Source organism: Fundulus heteroclitus, chromosome 22 (assembly GCF_011125445.2).
Source record: "Fundulus heteroclitus isolate FHET01 chromosome 22, MU-UCD_Fhet_4.1, whole genome shotgun sequence".
In the NCBI taxonomy this organism is placed as follows: domain Eukaryota; kingdom Metazoa; phylum Chordata; class Actinopteri; order Cyprinodontiformes; family Fundulidae; genus Fundulus; species Fundulus heteroclitus.
Genome location: NC_046382.1, coordinates 10,419,895 through 10,439,132, shown reverse-complemented (window position 1 = coordinate 10,439,132; position 19,238 = coordinate 10,419,895). Strand labels below are relative to the sequence as shown.

Sequence of the window (19,238 nt, the reverse complement as noted above, 5' to 3'; positions counted from 1 at the left end):
ACTTCGTAACGAGGAGAGGCTTGCAGCAGCGAGGTGGATCTGCCGCTGTGTGTTGGGTAACACATGGCAGAGGTGTGAGTGGGAGAGCACTCTTGCTTTTTTTTTTTTTTATTACGTAGCAGCTTTGTCTGAGATCCTTCAAGGCCTGCTGTGGATTGCACAATGCGGCGTTTTTTTTTTGACACCTGTTTCTCCGTTTCTCATAGTAAAAAGCTGACAGTGATGCAAAGCAAAATATACTTCTGTTATGTGAGAACAATACAATCTGGTTAATCAGTGGAACCTCCTTATCGTTCAGTCTCTCCTGACAGATACTGAACCACTGCATGAGGTGCAGGTCTGCTGTCTCGTGCTGAGAGAGAGGGGGGGGGGTAGGCTTTTAACTCATACTGCTGTGGTTTCTGAGGGCAGCAATTTCCTGTCATCCGGTGACACGGCTGACACAAATCCCAGCTGACTGCAGTGTTGATTCACTCGTCGAGCTCTCTGGGCATGGTCTGAATGAATACTACGAGTGGCAGGGGGGGGCAGTGGTCAGAGCAGGGCGCTTACGTCCGGGAAGGCTGCAAAATCCCCGGTGCGAATCCAACAGACTGCTTCTCTGGGTCCCTGAGCAAGGCACGTGCCCACAGAAGCTCCCCAGGTGCCGCAAGGTGGCAACACGCCGCTCTAACCCGCCGCCCGGGCGGGTTAGAGGCGGACGACAGGTTTTATTGGAATGTATGTTGCAATGACAAATATTTCTTTATAGTTGTTATACACTGCAAAAAACTGATCTAGAAATAAGTAAAATGTTCTTAAAGTGAGTGTATTTGTCCTTGATTTGAGCGGGTAAATAAGATTATTTGCCAATGGAATGAGTATTTTGACCCCTAAAATAAGATAATTAGACATCCTGCACTTTTTTTTTTTTTTTCCCCAGTGTCCTGTCTAGCAATGTGGCAATAAAAATTGATATCTTAATGCCAAATAGAGCTCGACAGATTTTACTTTCACAAGTGGAGCAAACAGCTTTCGCCATAATGCTCCGCTTCATTTGTGCGTGTAAATAGCTTTATTGTGATTCCTGCAGGGAGAATATCAAATTATATGGACACTACAATGGGAAAGTAGGAGAGTAAAAGAAAAACAAGAAGAGAAAAAAAAGAGAGAGAAGAGGTGAAAGAAAGAAGAGATAAAAAGAAGAGAATGATAAAACTTCCTCTGTCTGCTCCATCACCTGGAAAGAGACACAAAAAGAACAGCACAACCAATAGACATAAAGCAACAGATACAATTGTGTAACACCTTGATACCATTGCTAAATCATATGTATTATTATTTAAGCTGACATGTGGAAAAAAAAAAAAAAGTAAAAGAAAGTAAATAAATTATAGCCTTTCTGTATATAAGTGACCATTTAATACCTGGAACCCAGCACCTGTGGGAGATTGTGAGAGTGCACTAGTTTAGGTGAAAATTATCCAAAAGGAAATGGCTTGATAGTGATTGTGGAGAACCGAAGACCCGCCTTCCCCGAGCACAGAGGCAGGAGTCAGGGGACCCGTAACCCCGGACTCCCAAGGGGGCCCCCAAAGCAGTGCGCCCGAGAGGGGCCTTCACAGGAAATCTACAACCCCCCCCTGAGGAAAGAGGGGGGGGGGGGGGGGTTGTAAAAAAAAAAAAAAAAAAGACATCCTGCACTTGAAATAAGACGATGGAGATGAGTTGTTACTATTTTAAGTGCAAAAATCTTATTCCATTGGCAGATCGTCTTGTTTATCTGCTCAAATCAAGGACAAATACACACATTTTAAGAACATTTTACTTATTTTAAGTTCTGTTTTTGCAGTGTACATCAGAATCAATCTGAAAAGCTTCAAAAACGTTATAAAGATTAATTCCAGGGAGGGATGTATTTCTAGTGTTTATCTCCCTTGATTTGGATGATTATGGCTTTAGAGTTCCTGAAAATCAGGAGTGAATCAGGAGTGAAATTATAAGTAATTAGCCTCTTTGCAGAAGATTGACTGTAATGTTTTTTCACCACTGAAACCCTCTCACTGCAAAAGGGAACTAAAATTAAGTACAATTTTCTTGAAATTAGTGTATTTTTCCTTGATTTGAGCAGCTAAATAAGACTATTTGCCAATGGAATAAGATTTTTGCACTTAAAATAAGAACAATTCATCTCCATCATCTTATTTCAAGAGCAAGATATCTAATTATTTTATTTTAGGGGCAAAAATACTCATTCCGTTGGCAAACAGCCTTATTTAGCTGCTCAAATCAAGGAAAAATATACTAATTTCAAGAAGTTTTTGCTTACTTTCAGTTCCCTTTTTGCAGTGCTGCCTATGTGGTAAAGAACAAAAGAATGGGGATTCCAGCCGGGACACAGACCAAGTGTTCTGTAGGAAATTTTATTTTTTGATTATAGCTTTATAGTCTTTAGTTTCCACTGCAGGTTTTAAGGGGGCTGACACCCGACCAAAGGGCGGCGCCTGACAGCTAAAGATCTGTTTCCACTTATTATTGAGCTTTACCAGGAGCGCTGGAGCTCCATGTGATGTTAACACTGATAGAAAAAGCTCTTCTTGAGATCTGAAGGTGTTCCTAAGGGGTTTCTGCTGAGATAATGCTTTGCTGCATAATAAACTCATCACCCTTTAATCAAAGCAGATTGAATTTGGTTACCAAATCATTTCTTGTCCGGGTTGTACCGGGTGGACGTTTGATTAATGGAAAAGTGTTCTGGGTTTGTTCTCAGGACTTTTAGTTCTCACATTCAGGGATTCTGTAGCTGAAAACTGGATCAGCGAGGAGCAACATGGAGAGAGACCCTTTTTTCCCCCCCATTATTTAATTTTTTTTTTCTTTTTTACCAATTTTTTTCATCTGAATTCTTGCAAATTTGTCTAAATTCACAGAATGGCTGCACAAACAGTACAGATTCCCCTTCAAATCGATTTAGTGCATCAGTTCGGACGCACAGATATTGTACCAGTAGACCTTGAAGTTTAACACAGGTGGGTGATGTCTTCTTGTTGCTTCTCCTGTAAGGTAACGTATCTCATGGTGATCGGCACGTAACATGTGGGCAAGGAGGAGACGTTTGAAGCGTACCTCCTCCATACTTCCACCCTTTATCTCTTGACGGATGAAGGCATCTCACAGGAGCCAGCCTCGCTCTAATTTAATGTGTCAGTGCGGGTTTGGCTCTAATTACTCCCCTAATGAGCCTCTTTGATGTGGAGTTGCGTAAAACACAGAGGGGACCTACCTCTGTGTCGCCCGGCCTCGGCAGAGCGACTGCGAGGAAGAGGAAGAGTCGTTTTTCGGCTCCAACCTGTTGAAGGAGACTGGGTCAGCACATTCTCTTTCATCCGACCCCCCCCTCCCGCTCCTTAGGACCCTCAGCTCCATCCAGCCGGGGTATTTTTAGTCAACCGCGTGCTCCCCTGAAAGCCAATAACCTCCTTTCAAACAACTTGTCAACACACACACAGTCGAGCTTTCCGTGGACCGGAAAACGAGACTTTCTTCTTTATCCCTACAGCTGATTCTGCCGCGTGTTCTAACTTTTTTTATTGTTGGTAACCAGGCGGCGGGGTTGCACCTGCGCACATGTAATTGCGTTTGTAGGGGGCTAAGGCATTCACGCACATCCAAGCTCTGGCAAGAGTCGGCTGTGAAAAACCAGGTTTTATGAGGGATTTGTTGCCAGACGCTCTCCTCGTTGTACAATCAGACTCAGATTTATCGCCGTGTTTTGCAAGGCAAATCAGGAGGTCAGGTCGGCTGTTGTCATGTATGTGTTGGCTGCAGTTTGATCAAACGAAACGTGCAGGAGTAAATGTACACCACGTCTTTTTAGGCGTCCTTTTCACCCGGACACAGCTATTGTAACGTCAACACACCGACCGCTCTGCTAGTAGCGGGTCGGATCCTTTTTTTGCCTCGATTCTTCGTAGCACAGATTCAACAAAGCGTCGCAGACATTCCCCCAGAGATTTAGCTTCATATTGAGATGGCAGCACTGGTTCATCCTCTTCTGTGCTCTTTGGGTTGAGATCTGATGACTCCGGAGGCCTTTGGAGTTCAAGGAAACCAGTTTTAGGTCATTTGAGCTTTATGCCAAGGCGCATTATGCGTCTGGAAGTAGACATCAGAACACGGATCCATTGCGTGCCAAGAAACTATCCCTCGACACCCTCACACCACCATCACCGGCCTCAACCGTTGATACAAGGCAGGACGGCTCTTTGGCTTTCATGTTGTTTCTACCAACTTCTGATTCTACCGTCTAAATATCTTAAGGAGAACCTTGAAGCTCACTGGATCAGGAAACTTTATTCCCACACTGCAAAAACGGACCTAAAAATAAGTAAAAGGTTCTTAAAATTTGTGTTTTTGTCCTAGATTTCAGCAGGTAAATAAGATTATCTGCCAATGGAATGAGTATTTTGACCCCTAAATTAAGATAAGTAGAGATCCTGCACTTGAAATAAGATGATGGAGATGAGTTGTTCCTATTTTAAGTGCAAAAATCTTATTCCATTGGCAGATCATCTTGTTTATCTGCTCAAATCAAGGACAGATACACTCATTTTAAGAAAATTTTATTTTTAGTTCCGTTTTTGCAGTGCAATCTGGGCAACAACAATAATCACGCAGCGTTTAGTGTTTAAATAACGCTGAGATGCTAATAAGGACCTAGAAAATGTCCACACCATTAAATGACTGCCGCAGTTTATAAAATGGAGGGTTGGTCCATGTTTTCCTGCGGTCTCAACCGACCTCTGAGCCCAGCGTCTGAATCCTGCAGCAGATCCATTGAGCCCGACGACATTTTTCCAATCTATTGTTTCCCAGTTTTAGTGAGCCCGTTTGAATTCCAGCCTAAGTTTGTTGTTTTTAGCTAAACGGAGAGAGACGTGGCGTGTTTTCCTGCTGCTCTACCCCACCTGCTTCAAGGTTTAACATGCCGAGATGGGGTTCTGCATAGCCTGGTGGTGACGAGGGGTTGTTTAATCTACCGTTGCCTTTCCGCTATCTTGAACCAGTGTTCCCAGTCTGTTCTGACATTGACATGATTTGGACCGTTCTCTGTAAAAGCGAGAGAGATGGCTGTGTGAGAAAATCCTAATGCTGATGCTCAGTTTAAACTTTAGGAAGTTATCTTCCTAAAGTTTATGCATTGAGAATAGGGCTGAACGATTTTGGAAAGTAATCTAATTGCGGTTTTATATCTTAATATTGCGATTTAATACCATTTATTTTTAAGTTTAATTTATTATGTCTTTTTAAACTTATCCAAACAACAATATATACAAGATGCACAAATCTGTTTAATCGCTGTGCAGATCAGGTGCTAAAAGAGCCGCTGCATCTCAACTTGGAGCAGAAAGGATTGCATTCTGCCTACGATATATTTAAACCAAAACTGCGATTTGATTTTGACTTTTCTCTGCATTAACCACAAGCAACAAAAATGGCCTCTAGATAAAGATGTTTGTAAACAAGGACTATTTAAAACAAGAACTTTTATTTTATTTTTTATTAATCAGAATATTATTCAATAGAACAGCTTTTAATTGAGTTGGACATCAATCCTTGTTGAACATAAAGTGCAACCAACAAACAAGTCTATGTATTAAACCTATTGACCAGAACTTTATGCTATGGAGAAATCCCTGAAAGTTTCTGGTAAAACAGCACAATTATATAAACTCTAAAACAAGTAATAAAATTAGATTATCTCACTGCTGCAGCTTTCTAACCTTCCATGTGGAGCAAACCCACTTTAAACATATTACTGACACTAAAGGACGCGTCTGATTCACTAATTGTTACATAACCAAAAACTGCAGACCTCTGCGATTTGGAAATTGCGTTTTTTAAAATTGCGATTATATTGAAAATGCGATTAATTGTGCAGCCCTAATTGAGAAGCTGCTATATGATTGGCTGATTCAATATGTGCGTTAACAAGCAATTAAACAGGTGAACCTAATTATTTGTGAAGGTAAGACCCTTTGGACCGACCAGATCAACGATCAGGTCGGTCCAAAGGATCTGCAGTAGACACGGATTTGCGATGGTACCTGTTTAGTTTTGGTTGAATAAAACCACAATTAAAGCAAAGACAAATATCTCATGTAACTGTATTTTTGGCAATTTTTGCTTTTGTGTGGTCCTGGCCTTTGCAAACCGTCAAGAATCTACAATATTAGTCAAGATGCTTTAATTCAGATAACTAACCAACACAATATGTCTCCCGGATCAAAGTTCCATCCATTGATTGTTTATTTTAAGACCAATTAACCTACTGTGGGAGGAAGTACCCAGAGAGAAGGTCAAGATTTCTTTCTACCATCCATCCACGCGTCCAGGCACATAAACCTGTGTAGAAAGCTGCTTCTGCCGCCTAATCCTCCGACAGCTTTGCTTTGCTCTGCTGAAACTCTTCAGACTCTGTAGGGCACTTTGAGATCTCGTTGTGAGATCTTTGTTGTGCAGATCTTCCACCCTGGAGCAAAAGCGGTAAATCCCTTCAAGCCCAAAATGAATAAGACGTTTAAATTTAGGAACATAAGGAAGACGAGGAGTTTCACTTTGTGTATGAGCAGACGGTGGAGCAGGAAGGAGGACTCGTGTGTTCCTAGCAGTCCGCCACGGGGGTCTTAATGAGCCGAGGACTGACTCCCCTCCAAAACCACCACTTTGGGTTTACACAGCCTGCTGCGCTGCTGGATAACGCCAGAGGAAGTAAAAACACTGTAAAAAAAAAACGTCTCACTGATGACTTCCAGTGGATTCAGGTCACAGCCTCTGAGTCTGTGTGGAGGACTGAGGGTCGTGACCCCTGTGACGCTGCTCTGTCATCAAGTGGAGAAAAGCAGAAGGGAGTTTCCCTCTGAGTGTGTCACTTTTCTTTGTGATGGTCCTCCATACACGCGGTGACGGTCATGAGTTAAGGTTGGGGCAGTCCTAACTGCGGCCATATTGGCCGTGTACTGTCAGACGGAGTCTTACTTTGCCGTGTTCGTTGGCTCGGATCTTGGCTTTCACACATTTGACCAGATTTAGCCGTGTGTGCTTGCAGTCCTTCAATTAAAGGTGAAATTTGTTCGTATGCAAGTGCAGTCCTAGAATATTCAAACTATCTTCGTTTAGGGAATTATTCTCGGTGTAAAGTGTTTGAATGGTGCCTTTATACACTGCAAAAATAAAACTAAAAATAAGAAAATTCTTCTTGAAATGAAAGTATTTTTCCTTGATTTGAGCAGGTAAATAGGACTATTTGCCAATGCAATAAGACTTCTGCACTTAAAATAGGAACAGTTCATCTCCATCATCTTATTTCAAATGTATTATATCTAATAATCTTACTTAAGGGGTAAAAATACTCATTCCATTGGCAAATAATCTTATTTACCTGCTCAAATCAAGGGCAAATACATTCATTTTAAGAAAATTTCACTTATTTTCTGTTCTCTTTTTGCAGTGTAGGATGTTCTTTTGCACTGGATTTGAAGGACAATAACTTTTTCTTTTTCCCGCTGCGCTCTCAGCTTCAGCGTTTTGCACGCCATTAGCTCCGCTCCAAGTTTGGGTATTTTGCAAATGGCAAATATCTCGTCACAAGACAGTCATTCGGGGAGTCACTACCCAGAGAAAATACTGATGGTGGTGGCCTAGTTACGCTGATGCGGTTGATCTTTTTATGTTGCATAAACCTGAATAACAAGGTATAGAAATGAGTTGTAATAGAAAAAAAACTGATGTGCTTTATGATAATATTTTTACCCGTTGTAATTTTATGACATTTAGCTGTGTTACAACAAACTTTAATGTGTTTATCGTCGGGTTTTGTTTAATTGACCACCAGAAAGTAGAGCATAGTTGTTAAATCCAAGGAAGATGACGTTTCAAGTCAAAGTCCTTGGGTTGAAAAGTAGTTGACAGGTTTTACACAGGATGCAAAATGTTAACTACAATATGTGAGTCTCTATCAGCTTTGTAGAGACTGGGATTTTAACCCGTTGTTCTCTGTGTAATGGCTCAAACGGGGTTAGATTTGATGGAGAGCGTCTGGGAACATAAGTCTGTCATTATTGCTTTAGATTTTCAGGTGGAGTTGTGTCTGGACTTTGACTAGGCCACTCTAACTCACCACTCCATCGCTGCTCTGGTTGTGGGTTTGGTGTGGTCCAGCTGGAAGGTAAACCATTTATTGTCAATAATTTCCCCATCTTTGTTGAAGGAACATAGTCCCACAGCATCATGCTGCCACTACCATGCATCACTGTGCGATTTCTGAGCTTATGTGCAGGGTTAGTTTTTTTTTGCTCCAAGGCAGGAAGGTAAACTTTTCCTCTCTTGTGACCAGAACGCTTTCTTCCACATGTGTGCCCCCCCACACAGCATCAACGAGACCACCAGCCCCCCCAAGAAGATCACTGCATGTAGTAATTGTGTGTTCACAGTTAAGGCCATTACATTTTTTTTAGCCTATCTAAATAATGGCAGCTCACATTGTGAGCTATTTCTGTCCCTATGTGGTCTCTCCGCCACTTTCAGCTCTCTCTCTCTCTCTCTCTCTCTCTCTCTCTCTCTCTCTCTCTCTCTCTCTCTCTCTGTGCTGGTGACACACAGAGAGCTGAGTCACATGCGTTCGCACGCAGGTGAACACGCACACCCCCGCCAGCAGACACAACCTGTGGGGCGCCACACATGACAAGAGCTGGACAGAAATGCCTAAGAGAGGGCGAGATCTACCAGACTGACCGACCACCTGCAATGCAGGCGTGAATATTAGCGTTTTTTTTTTCTAAATGCGCTGAAATCACGTGATTTCTGGCAGCACTTACTCTCCTATGAGGAGCAGCAGGAGAACCCATGCGTTTTTAAGCCCTGCTTGACACGCAGCAATACAGTCGATTAAAGACTGAAAGCTGGAAAGAGACAGGAAAAAAAAGTAAGTAGATGGATAGGGAAACATGGAGAGGCATAAAAAAGATACACATAACATACAGTACATAGAAGATGAATAAAGAGATATTTTCTTTTCTTTAGCATTGTTCTGCCCCCACAGACCAAATTCCTTGGGTAAACAATTACCTTTTTTCTTAAAACTCCTCAAGAAAGGTTGTTGCTATACGGCTGTATTTATGCTGAGCTTAGTAAAAGACGGCGATTACAAATGCTTCTTTATGTATTTTGATGAGAAGTTCAGAAAACCGTGCATTTTTTGTCTTTCCACTTTACAATTCTGTTCCTCACACAATCCCAATGCAATAATAATTGGTGGTTGGAACCTGACAAAAGCTGAAGGGTTATGAATTTATTTCCCCCCAAGGATCAGTAAGTTTTTAGCTCCTTCTTTTGTCACAGTTTGGACTGAGGGACCGTTCTGTTAGCACTCCGGGTATCAGCTGAAATAATAGTTAAATCCCACCTTTTGGGAAGGTTTGAGAGAGAACCTGATTTGTTCTGCAGCACCGTCGCCTCTCTCCTCACAGGGTGTGGAAAGTAGGCCATCGAGTCAGAAAGCGGTACACGGGCAGAGAGGAGACAGAAGGCAGGGAGACGAGTTAGCAGGTGAAAGCTTCTCTGAAGGACGGGTTTGGGTCTATTTATACCTCTGTCTGTGTAGCCCCACTTTCTAATTAACTCCCAATTAACTTGTGATACGTTTGAGGGTGGGCAGCTTTGAGCCGAGGCTACATATATAGATGGCTTTCTTCTTATTAGCCCAGTTTCTCTCCACCTCTCGGGCCTCTGAGGGCTCCAGCGGCGCTCCTCTGAGCCACGCCGCCAAGGCCGCCATCTGTTCCCCAGAAGCGCATTTGCTGCACATCAAAGCTGGAGCATCAGCCTTATCTCAGTGATGGAGAGAAGCTCTCTGTGGTTTCCTGCAGCTAGCAGGCGGTCATGACACACTTACAGACTTGTCTGGAAAACTGTCAGCGAAATGCATTGGTTCTTTCAGGTTGTATTCTCTTAGGCTACGTTCACACTGCAGGTCTTGATGCTCAATTCCGATTTTTTTTTTGTGAAATCGGATATTTTTGCGTGGTTGTTCACATTTCCTATTTCCTTTTTTGTATTTTTTTTAGTATTCTTTTTGACCCATTGTATATATGAAGATTCACTGTATATAACTGAATGCACCTTCCCTACTCTGCACCTTCTTGTATGAGCCGATGTGACGAGTGAATTTCTCCATTGTGAGATCAATAAAGACTATCTTATCTTATCTTGACTTATCTTATCTTATCTTATCTTAAATATATGCGACTTGTATGTGATCTACTGTGTGAACTGAATGCGTTCAACCGAAGTGTCCCGCATGCGTAGTTGAGGACGCGATGACGTCACACATAGCAAGTGTCCTCAGTGTTTGCAGGAGTAAACATGGATTATAATGCTGGCGCGCATTTAGCGATCTTTAATTTATTTTCTAACCGGAGCTTTCTCTCCATTGACTGCTCTCCTCATTGTAGTCCGCTATGGGTGTCGTCTTTCTTCCCGCTTCTGCATAGCAGGACGCAGAATAGTGACGTTTGTCGAGTATCGGTGACGTACAGGTCGGATAAATGCGACCCGGACGTTCAGACACAGGTCGCATTTGAAAAGATCAGATACGTATCGGATTCAGGACCACATATCCAAGCGGCCTGGGTCGCATTTGAAAAAAATCTAATCTGTGTTGTTCTGACTGTCATAAAAAGATCAGATCCAGGTCGCATATGGGATAAAAAAATCGGAATTGGGTCATTTTAGGCTGCAGTGTGAACGTAGCCTTAGTTACCCATTATCTAAAGCGTAAGACGGGAAGAAAAGAGAAAGCAGGCTGTGTTGTTACTGGGGGCCAATGTTTCATGAATTGGCGCTATATAAATAAATTGAATTGAACTGTTGGTTTTTACCAGGAATCAGAAGGTCGGGATCAGAGAGGGCACGGTTTGTTTGTTTCTCCATTTCCATGGCGGTCAGGTGGCCCTCTCCGCGGTTTGAACCTGTCCGCTCCCTCCTATGTCTGCATCTGTCTCACTCTCTTTCTCTTCCTCCATCCCTGTGACTAACGACAAGCTCCACTGCTCATTTCCTTATATAGAGCCACGCTCTGTCTGATCTGGCTGAGATTGGGACAGCACACACACACACACACGCACTAAGTCCTGACCTATTCAGGTACCCCATTTAACTGTGATATTAACATGTATTGAGATTTTTCTCACTGGCTCATTTAATCCTCTGTTGTTAATTAACTTGGGCTAATATGGGCCTGTTTAAAAACCTCCCTGTGTGACAATTTTCAGTAATAATATCACGGTTCTACCCATGGGCTTTGCAATAATTACGTGTGAAGGGGACGCGTCTCCTCGCATTTTAAAGCTATCCGATCGGACCCCCTCACATTTACAAAATGATGACTTCCCCTTGCGCTGTTTCTCTTGCTTTCTGAAATAATTCATCCTACTTGACGGATAGGAGAATAGTTATTGTCTGGACGGTTGCTGTATCCTTCCCTCCAGACCACCCTGATCTTCTGGTTCTGGTTCTGGTCTAATCTGCAGAACCAGAACCAAACATGGAGAAGCAGCATTTAGTTTCTATGCTCCACGAATCTGGAACAAGCTTTCAGAAAACTGCAAATCAGCCGAAACACTGAGTTCCTCTAAAAGCCCACCTGTTTTTAGAGTTGGCCCATAATAACAGGACCACTGACCAACATATTTGGTGTGTAATGATGTTATTCACTTGAAACAATTTAATGTTTGTTACTGGTCTCACAACTGGTGATTGTTTTGATGTGTTTATGATGTTTTTATGACGTTTTTATATTTTTTTTGTGTCCTGTCTGGCAATGTGCCAATATGAATTTTAGTCCTAATGCCAAAGAGAGCCCAACAGATTTTACTTTCACAAGTGGAGCATTACTGCTTTCGCTTGACTTATATTTGCAAGAAGCTTTATTAGATTTAATGCTGGGACTATTTCATGTTAAATGGACACTGAAAGGGGAAGGTAGAAGAGGAAACGAAAAGGAGCGAAACAGATTTGACAAAATGCCAAAAAGGAAAAAGGTGAAAGAAGCGATTGGACCAATCACAGCGCGGGAGGTGGGAGTTTCCGATGCGCCACTCTTTACCCATAACGCAGCAGCGCTTTTCTGTAATCATAACAGTCATGATTGATGAAGGCCACAACTGAGCGATGTTTTAATGATGCCCCGTTATTATGTCCTGATTGAGCTGGTTATATCTTTAAAAACAATTGGCTGCTCTAAGAGCTAAAACTGAGTCGGTTGCTTGGAGGTTGCGTCACATCCGCAGCTCTCTGATTGGTTCTAACCTGTTTCTCCTGACCCTTTAAGTGAGCCTGGCTGGCAAAGCTAGTAGTTGGTGTCCTAGAGGGAGATGTGTGTCCTCATTGGCATTACATACAGCACCGTGACTCGCTCTGTAAGATCCATCTCCTCCGCTCTGTGAGTTGCACTGCAAAAATACAACTAAAAATAAGAAAAATCTTCTTGAAATTAGATTTTTCCTTGATTTGAGCATGTAAATATGATTATTTGCCAATGGAATAAGATTTTTGCACTTAAAATAGGGACAATTCATCTGCATTATCTTATTTCAAGTGCTGTCTATCTAATTATCTTATTTTAGGGGTAAAAATACTAATTCCATTGGCAGATCTATCTGCTCAAATCAAGGGCAAACACATTCATTTCAAGAAAGTTCAACTTATTTTTAGTTCTCTTTTTGCAGTGTGGTAGTCTGTGTCCTGCAGGCGAATTGTTTGCATTCGCTGTGAACGTGCCTTTACACTCCAAAACCAAAATAAAAAAAAAAAAAAAAAAACACGAGTGGGGAGAGGTAAATCCTTTGTTGAAGAGCATCAATGATGATTAGAGTACAAGACAAACTGTAAAACACATCTGGGAGAGTTTCAGTGGCATACCGCGTCCAGACGCCATGGATCAGGAGAGCAGCTGACACGCTGACAATACTGAAGACACAAGCATCAGGTTTTCATACATCAACCCCCTTCTGACACTGCTATGGTGCGAAATACGGCGTCCAACGCCATCCGGCGCAGAACTCCTGCAATTCTGTGTGCGAGTGGCGATGACTTACTGTGGCGACCCCTGAATCAGGGAGCAGCCAGACGGACACACTGTGCCATCCGCTGGTATTATTAGCAAAGGCCTGATGATGATCACAACACGGAGGTTTATTGGGAGTTTTATAGTTTTATCACCAGATATAAAATGATTGCATTCCAAGTGAACATGGAGGCTTTAGTGTGTCTTAGAGTATCAGCATTTCTGCATACAACGGTGCTGGCTGGGTGATCTGTCACCTTTTGATTCTTCATAGTCGGATGATGAGAAATCCATTGGGTTTTAAACAAGGCAATCCCAACGACTGGTAAAACAGGATCACAAAGTTCCTATTACGTTGTTTTCTGATTCCTATTTATATTTATTTGTTTAAATTTTTGCTTGGCAGTGTGAAATAACAGAGGTCGAGGGGTTCCATCAGAAGGTGAGTGATCAAAGGTGATCGGCATATCAAATGGGTGATGGGTGATACGAATGGGTTAATGGGTGATGGGTAAATCAATAATGAAATGTATCCTCACCTGTTTTAGGTGTTGCCACACACCTGACTTAAATGCATGGGTAATTAACAGGCTTCTGCAGCACTTGATGACATGCTAACGAAGTGACGGTTATTTGAATCCTGCATGGTGGAGCAGAGACAAATGTAAAACGGGACTGTGGGCCCTGACATTAAAAAACACTGGTCTAGACAATGCTTAAACAGAACTTTATTTTATTTTGGTCATTATAAAAGTGACTGTGCTCGTTTAATTGAAGCTTTCATTTCTAGGAGAAAGAGAGATTAGACAGAGACAAGAAAGAAAGAGATTTTGAGAGCAAAGAATGAGAGAAACCGTTTCCAATCGATGCGTACAAGAGAACTACAGGAAGTAACTGTAGAGTTGGTTGAACTTCAGACGCGTGACCAACGGAGGTGAAAGCTGGTAATTTTCCAAAAAGATGTTTTAAAATAAAATGCTTTACTAACTGCAGATAAAATGGGGGGGATTTATCTCCAGCAGGCAGGTCGTCACAGGGCAACATGCTCAGCAAAAATGTATTGTATGGCGTGTATTACTCTTACTTTTAACAGAAAACAATAATTGTTAAATCATTTCACATATCAATTATTACGGTTTTCTGGTGCGATGAAAAAGTTTTTGCCCCCTTTAACGTTTCTATAGTTTTTGCTTTTTTTTCTCATATCAAACAGATTTTACTTTCGAACAAATATAACTTGGGTAAATACCCCTAAAATACAAAACAAACACAAACATACACACAAAAATACAAACCTAATATCCCCGGTGTGAAAGACTAATTTACTTCCCTTATTAAAGCGTGAATTAAATGTGATTAACCACATTTCTTTGGGTTCAGTCTTATCGGTAACATCCAGGAATGAATAATCCCAGAATCAACAAGTATCTTAAACAGATTCTGTCTGACAACATGAAGTAGGCTAAAGGATCTCAAAAAGCAACACATCATACCCTGAGCTAAAGAACTTCAACAACAAATAAGATGCAAAATCAATTATTATCACTGTGTCTGTAGTGGTGAAAGTCCTGAGCACCAGTCAGAATAATGACCTCCTGAATTTAAAGTGTTTTAAGGAAACAGCCTTAATCAACAAAATCCTCTTATTCTCATGTTTAGACCCACATGGCACGTTTTTTTTCTTTCAATAAATTAATAACGTCACTGTTATCTATTGAACATCCCAATTAAGCACCTTGTTGTTTTTGTGCGTTATTACCTCTACAATGAAAAACTGGCTAATTAATTGGATTAAGGGTTGAGTGTGCTAACAGAGTGGAATAATGAGTACTATTAGTAACGGCAAAGTACATAACTTATCGTATCTATGAGTTATTAGTTTAGCTTCGTTTCTTATTGCCATACTGGGACACAGAGCCTACAGTTGTAATGCATTTGCTCTTTGTAACAAATGCCAACAAAGCCTGTGAATCCCCTATGTGTTCTTATTATAGACTGGTGGTGTTAGCACCAACTTTCTCTCTGTCTGGCCCCGCACACACTCACACACACGGTCCTTCCCCGGGCCTAGTTATCGACATTGGGAGATCTCTCCTTAAATGGTAGACTACCCAGGGCCCTGCCTCTGTTTCCACCACACTGACTAAATGAAGTCCAGGTCTGGGAATAGCTTTTTAAAGAGGAGGGGAAAATGTGTGTGTATGTGTGGGGAAAGGGGAGGGGGGGATGGGGGGGTCAGAGGGAGGGGAAACAAAAACAAGGAGAGGAAAATCAGGGTGAGATGCCTGGAGATCTTATGATCTTTAAAGATAACGTAATTGAACCAAATTACTGCTAAATATATGTTGGATATAAAAAGTATTACACCCCTCTGTAAAATTGCTTTTATGCTTTTTCTGTTAAAACAAAAATAGAACTAAGCTGGTTTGGAGGGAAGTTTACCGTCACCTGGATGCATAGGTGCACACTTTTTATTTTATTTCAGCATTCAGTCTCTGTATCTAGCTCCTTGTCTCGGTCCTGATTCATGGTGACTCTTGGTGCTGGTTCTATCCAGGGAACAGAGTCTGCATGCCCCCCCCCCCCCCCCCCCCCACACACACACACACACACACACACACACTCATTTTCTCCTCCTGGACAGTCTGGAGGGTGGGTGGGTGGGTTTGGGAGGTGGTGGTGTTGCGCTTGGCTCTCGGACCTTGCCGCCTATTGCTGGCCCCGCAGACTATCGTGGTGCGGTTGGCGAAGCCTCCCTCTCCGCGTGGGTTTTTTGACAATTGGGGTGCCTATTGGAGTCTGCAGGGGAGCTGACTTCCTGGGAGTCATTCCTCCTCATCCCCGGACACCTCCCTCTATCTGCTCCATCACGCTGCCACAAATGTAGGACCTTGAGGGGTGGGGGCGTCGCTGGGGAGCGGGGAGGATTCCCCAGCCCCACTGTCTGGTGACGTCCTTGACCCCAATTTCATTATACATCTTAGACACTTTCATTATAACATTTTCACAACACACTTATATGTAGGGCATAGACATATACGTGTATATGCCCTACATATTGTTTGTGTAGGCCTTAACCCTGGTGGCTTCCTCTGGTGCGTTGGTGGTCCTCTGTGTCCGGGGCTGGGTGCTCAGGCTGGAGCCAGCTCACTCCAGGTCGGCTGCTTCGCTTGGCCTGGGCCCTTGTGGTTCTATCGGGGGCCCCGCCGGGTCTCTGGGCCCTTGGCTAGATCTTCCGATGGGGGAGGCAGCTTTCCTGTATTGGTCCCTCTTGGACACTTTTGCTCTGCCGGTTCTTTTGGGTATGTGGGGTTCTGGTTCCTCTGGCGTCTGCCTCGGTGCTCTGGGGGGGGGGGGTCTTTGGCTCGTCACAACCACTTTTGAGCATTTTTCTTATGGATAAACCTTTCATACACAGGCACACTCTCTCAAACACCTATAGGTGCTTAGATTCAGGTGCTTACAGACTCACTTCCATACAGAAAACCCTTAATATTATCTTTAGTTGTCACTTCATAAATGTCATATGAATTTATACTGTATATTCTTCAGTGATGGTATCAAGGCATTGGTTGTTTGTACCTTTAATACCTTATCGGTTGGTATTGCGCTTCTTTTTGTATCTCTCTTTGCAGGGGTAGAAGCAGACTCAAAGGATGTTATATTGCTTTCTCTCTTTTCTCTCCTCTTTCTCTTTCACCTTTTTTCCCTTTTAGCATTTTGTCTCATCTGTTTCTCTTCCTCTTCTACCTTCCCGTTTCAGTGTCCATTTAACATAAAATAGTCCCAGTATAAAATCTAATAAAGCTTCTTGCGCATATAAATCAAGCGGAGCACTATGGCGAAAGCAGTAAGGCTCCACTTGTGAAAGTTAAGACAACATTTCTTATTGCCAGACAGAACAAAAAATTATTCAGCATTCAGTCTGAGTTTTTGTTGCCATCAATTTTAATAAAACTGATTTTCTTTAAATTAATGTCCGCTCTAGTGGTTGGAACGCCCTGGCATTTCCTCATTTCCATTGTTTAGGTAAAGGTAAAAATTAAAAATATACAATTAAGCCTAACACGATTCATACCTACTAAGGATTATGGTCCAAAGTTATCTTGTCATTCGACGAATTTTACTGAAAGTAAAATTTTATGGTCTGATGATGGCAAACTTTAAATTTTAAGCCACTATCCCACGTGTAAATAACGCTGTGGCAGAACCTACAGTGAAGCATGGAGGTGGCAGAATCATGCTCAGGGGTCATCTGGAGCTTTCTCAAGGTTGAAGAAATGTTTAACGGTTTTAAATTCCAGATTGGTAGAGTGGTCTGGAGTCACCTGATGAGGGCTCTGTAGAATATTCTCATGATCTGATAGCTTTGGAGGAGGTTTGCAGAGCAGAGTGGCCAGATTTTGTCAAAACAAAACTGCAGATGCTGTCAGAAGAAGACCGAATGTTGGAACTGCATCAAAAGCTGCTGAAATGAACTACTTAAGGTCTTCATCACTGATGCAACCAGGCTACTGGAGGAGAAATCGATCTAAGATGTCTGTCACTGTAACCGAGGAGCAGCCTATTGTCCTTTTTCTTATTGCTCCTGTTTTCCTGCCGGCGGCTGCAGGAGACAAATGGGTCAAAGCTTGATGAAATCAGCACTTCCACTGAAATGTTTTACCTTTCGGAAATGAAAACTAAGATGTGAAGACTTTAAAATGACCAGTCCTTGTTTTAAAACTTCCACCAATCGTGTTTTTCCTCTTTCTTTCTTTCAGCCTGAACAGCTGCAGAAAATATGGCTAGAAGAATTTTACAAGGTAAGATTTGCACTACACAAACTCAATTAGTCAGTTGTCATTTCAGTAGTTGTGTGCTTCTAGGCGTGCAGAGCAGTGCTAGCGATGAAACCGCTGCTGGAGACAGCGTTATCCAGCGGGCAAGTCTCTGTTTATGAGGAGAAACAGCAGCTGTGTCTCTGTCTACCGGCAGTAGATTTATCACTTACTGGAGCTGCTCTTCTGATCATTTTTCCTTCCATTAAAAACCACGTTGGTTATGCATGAATATGGATCAAATTTCAGTTTCCTTTTTCTTTTTTTTTTGTCCAATAACAGTTTAAGGCTTTGTCCAAAAAGATTTTATGGAGCATGTTTCACAGGAATGCATATCAATAGATCAGAATATCATTGAAAAGAATAACCCAATTCAAAAAGGTGAAGATAGGACAACCTTAATTAAAGCTTTTTGAAATGTTTGATAATTCATTTCAACAGGTTGGTAAAACTGGAAGTTGGTAAAACTTGCTGCTATTGCACTTCTGGTTAGACCTAAACTGCATTTAATTGTCTTGTACCTGTACCTGTGTAATGACAATAAAGTTGAATCCAATCTAATCTAATCTAATCTAATCTAATCTTAACCTTGCATGCAAGCTGAATTTTCGCGGTATTTTCGCGAGAATCCATCTTGTACCGCTACGGCTTCAACCGTTTGTGATCAAACCCAAAACGGTTCGGGCCAATCACGTTGCTTTATTATGGTTTAAGGCGGGACATACCGGCAGCGGAGGAGGGCACACCCGTAGCTGCTGCTATCACATCTGTTTTGTCAGAATCCACGATTTCATCTTTGAAAGAAGAACAGCAAGAAGTGCCTTGACTAGCTTACTTTCTTGTGGTTTCTCATGGCGCCTGCTGCTTACATTTTCGTGTGATACCGTGATTGGCTAAAACCAACCTTTGGTAGGCGGGCACTAGGTATGTCTTCGCCCAATCAGCTCAGAGAGTTCTGCTGGATGTCCCTCCTTTCCCCAAGCGGATTCGACAGGAGCAGTCCCAGATTGATAATGTGCAGAACGTAGAGTGCTGCATGTTATCAGTCTGGCTGGCCAGGTTACGTCAAACTTCCTGAAGGTGTTCCTTTGTCTTTTTATGATCACGGTTTTCCATGGGGCTGAAAACTCTGGTTTATATTGGTGCTGTGTGCAGGTCGCACTCATCCACAAGTGAATAAGTAAAGTAGAAGGAATGTCTTGAATAAAAAAAAAAGATGAATTTGTTTGTCCAGAGTTGCTTTTGGCCCTTTTGTTCCGACCCTTCTTCTGTAGGATTTCCAGCTGTTGAGCTTCTGATCCACATAAGCTGTTGAG

General features: G+C 42.3%; 1 protein-coding gene across 1 annotated transcript in view; it reads left to right on the top strand.

Moving 5' to 3' along the window:
• Positions 1 to 19,238, top strand: part of LOC118557192 (inositol polyphosphate-5-phosphatase A-like) — an 84,069-nt gene that overhangs the window by 37,773 nt on the left and 27,058 nt on the right. Inside the window, exons 2-3 of the mRNA XM_036126733.1 lie at positions 13,509 to 13,544; positions 17,866 to 17,907. Of these exons, the coding sequence (XP_035982626.1) occupies positions 13,509 to 13,544; positions 17,866 to 17,907 (78 nt within the window). The remainder of the gene's footprint in view (positions 1 to 13,508; positions 13,545 to 17,865; positions 17,908 to 19,238) is intronic.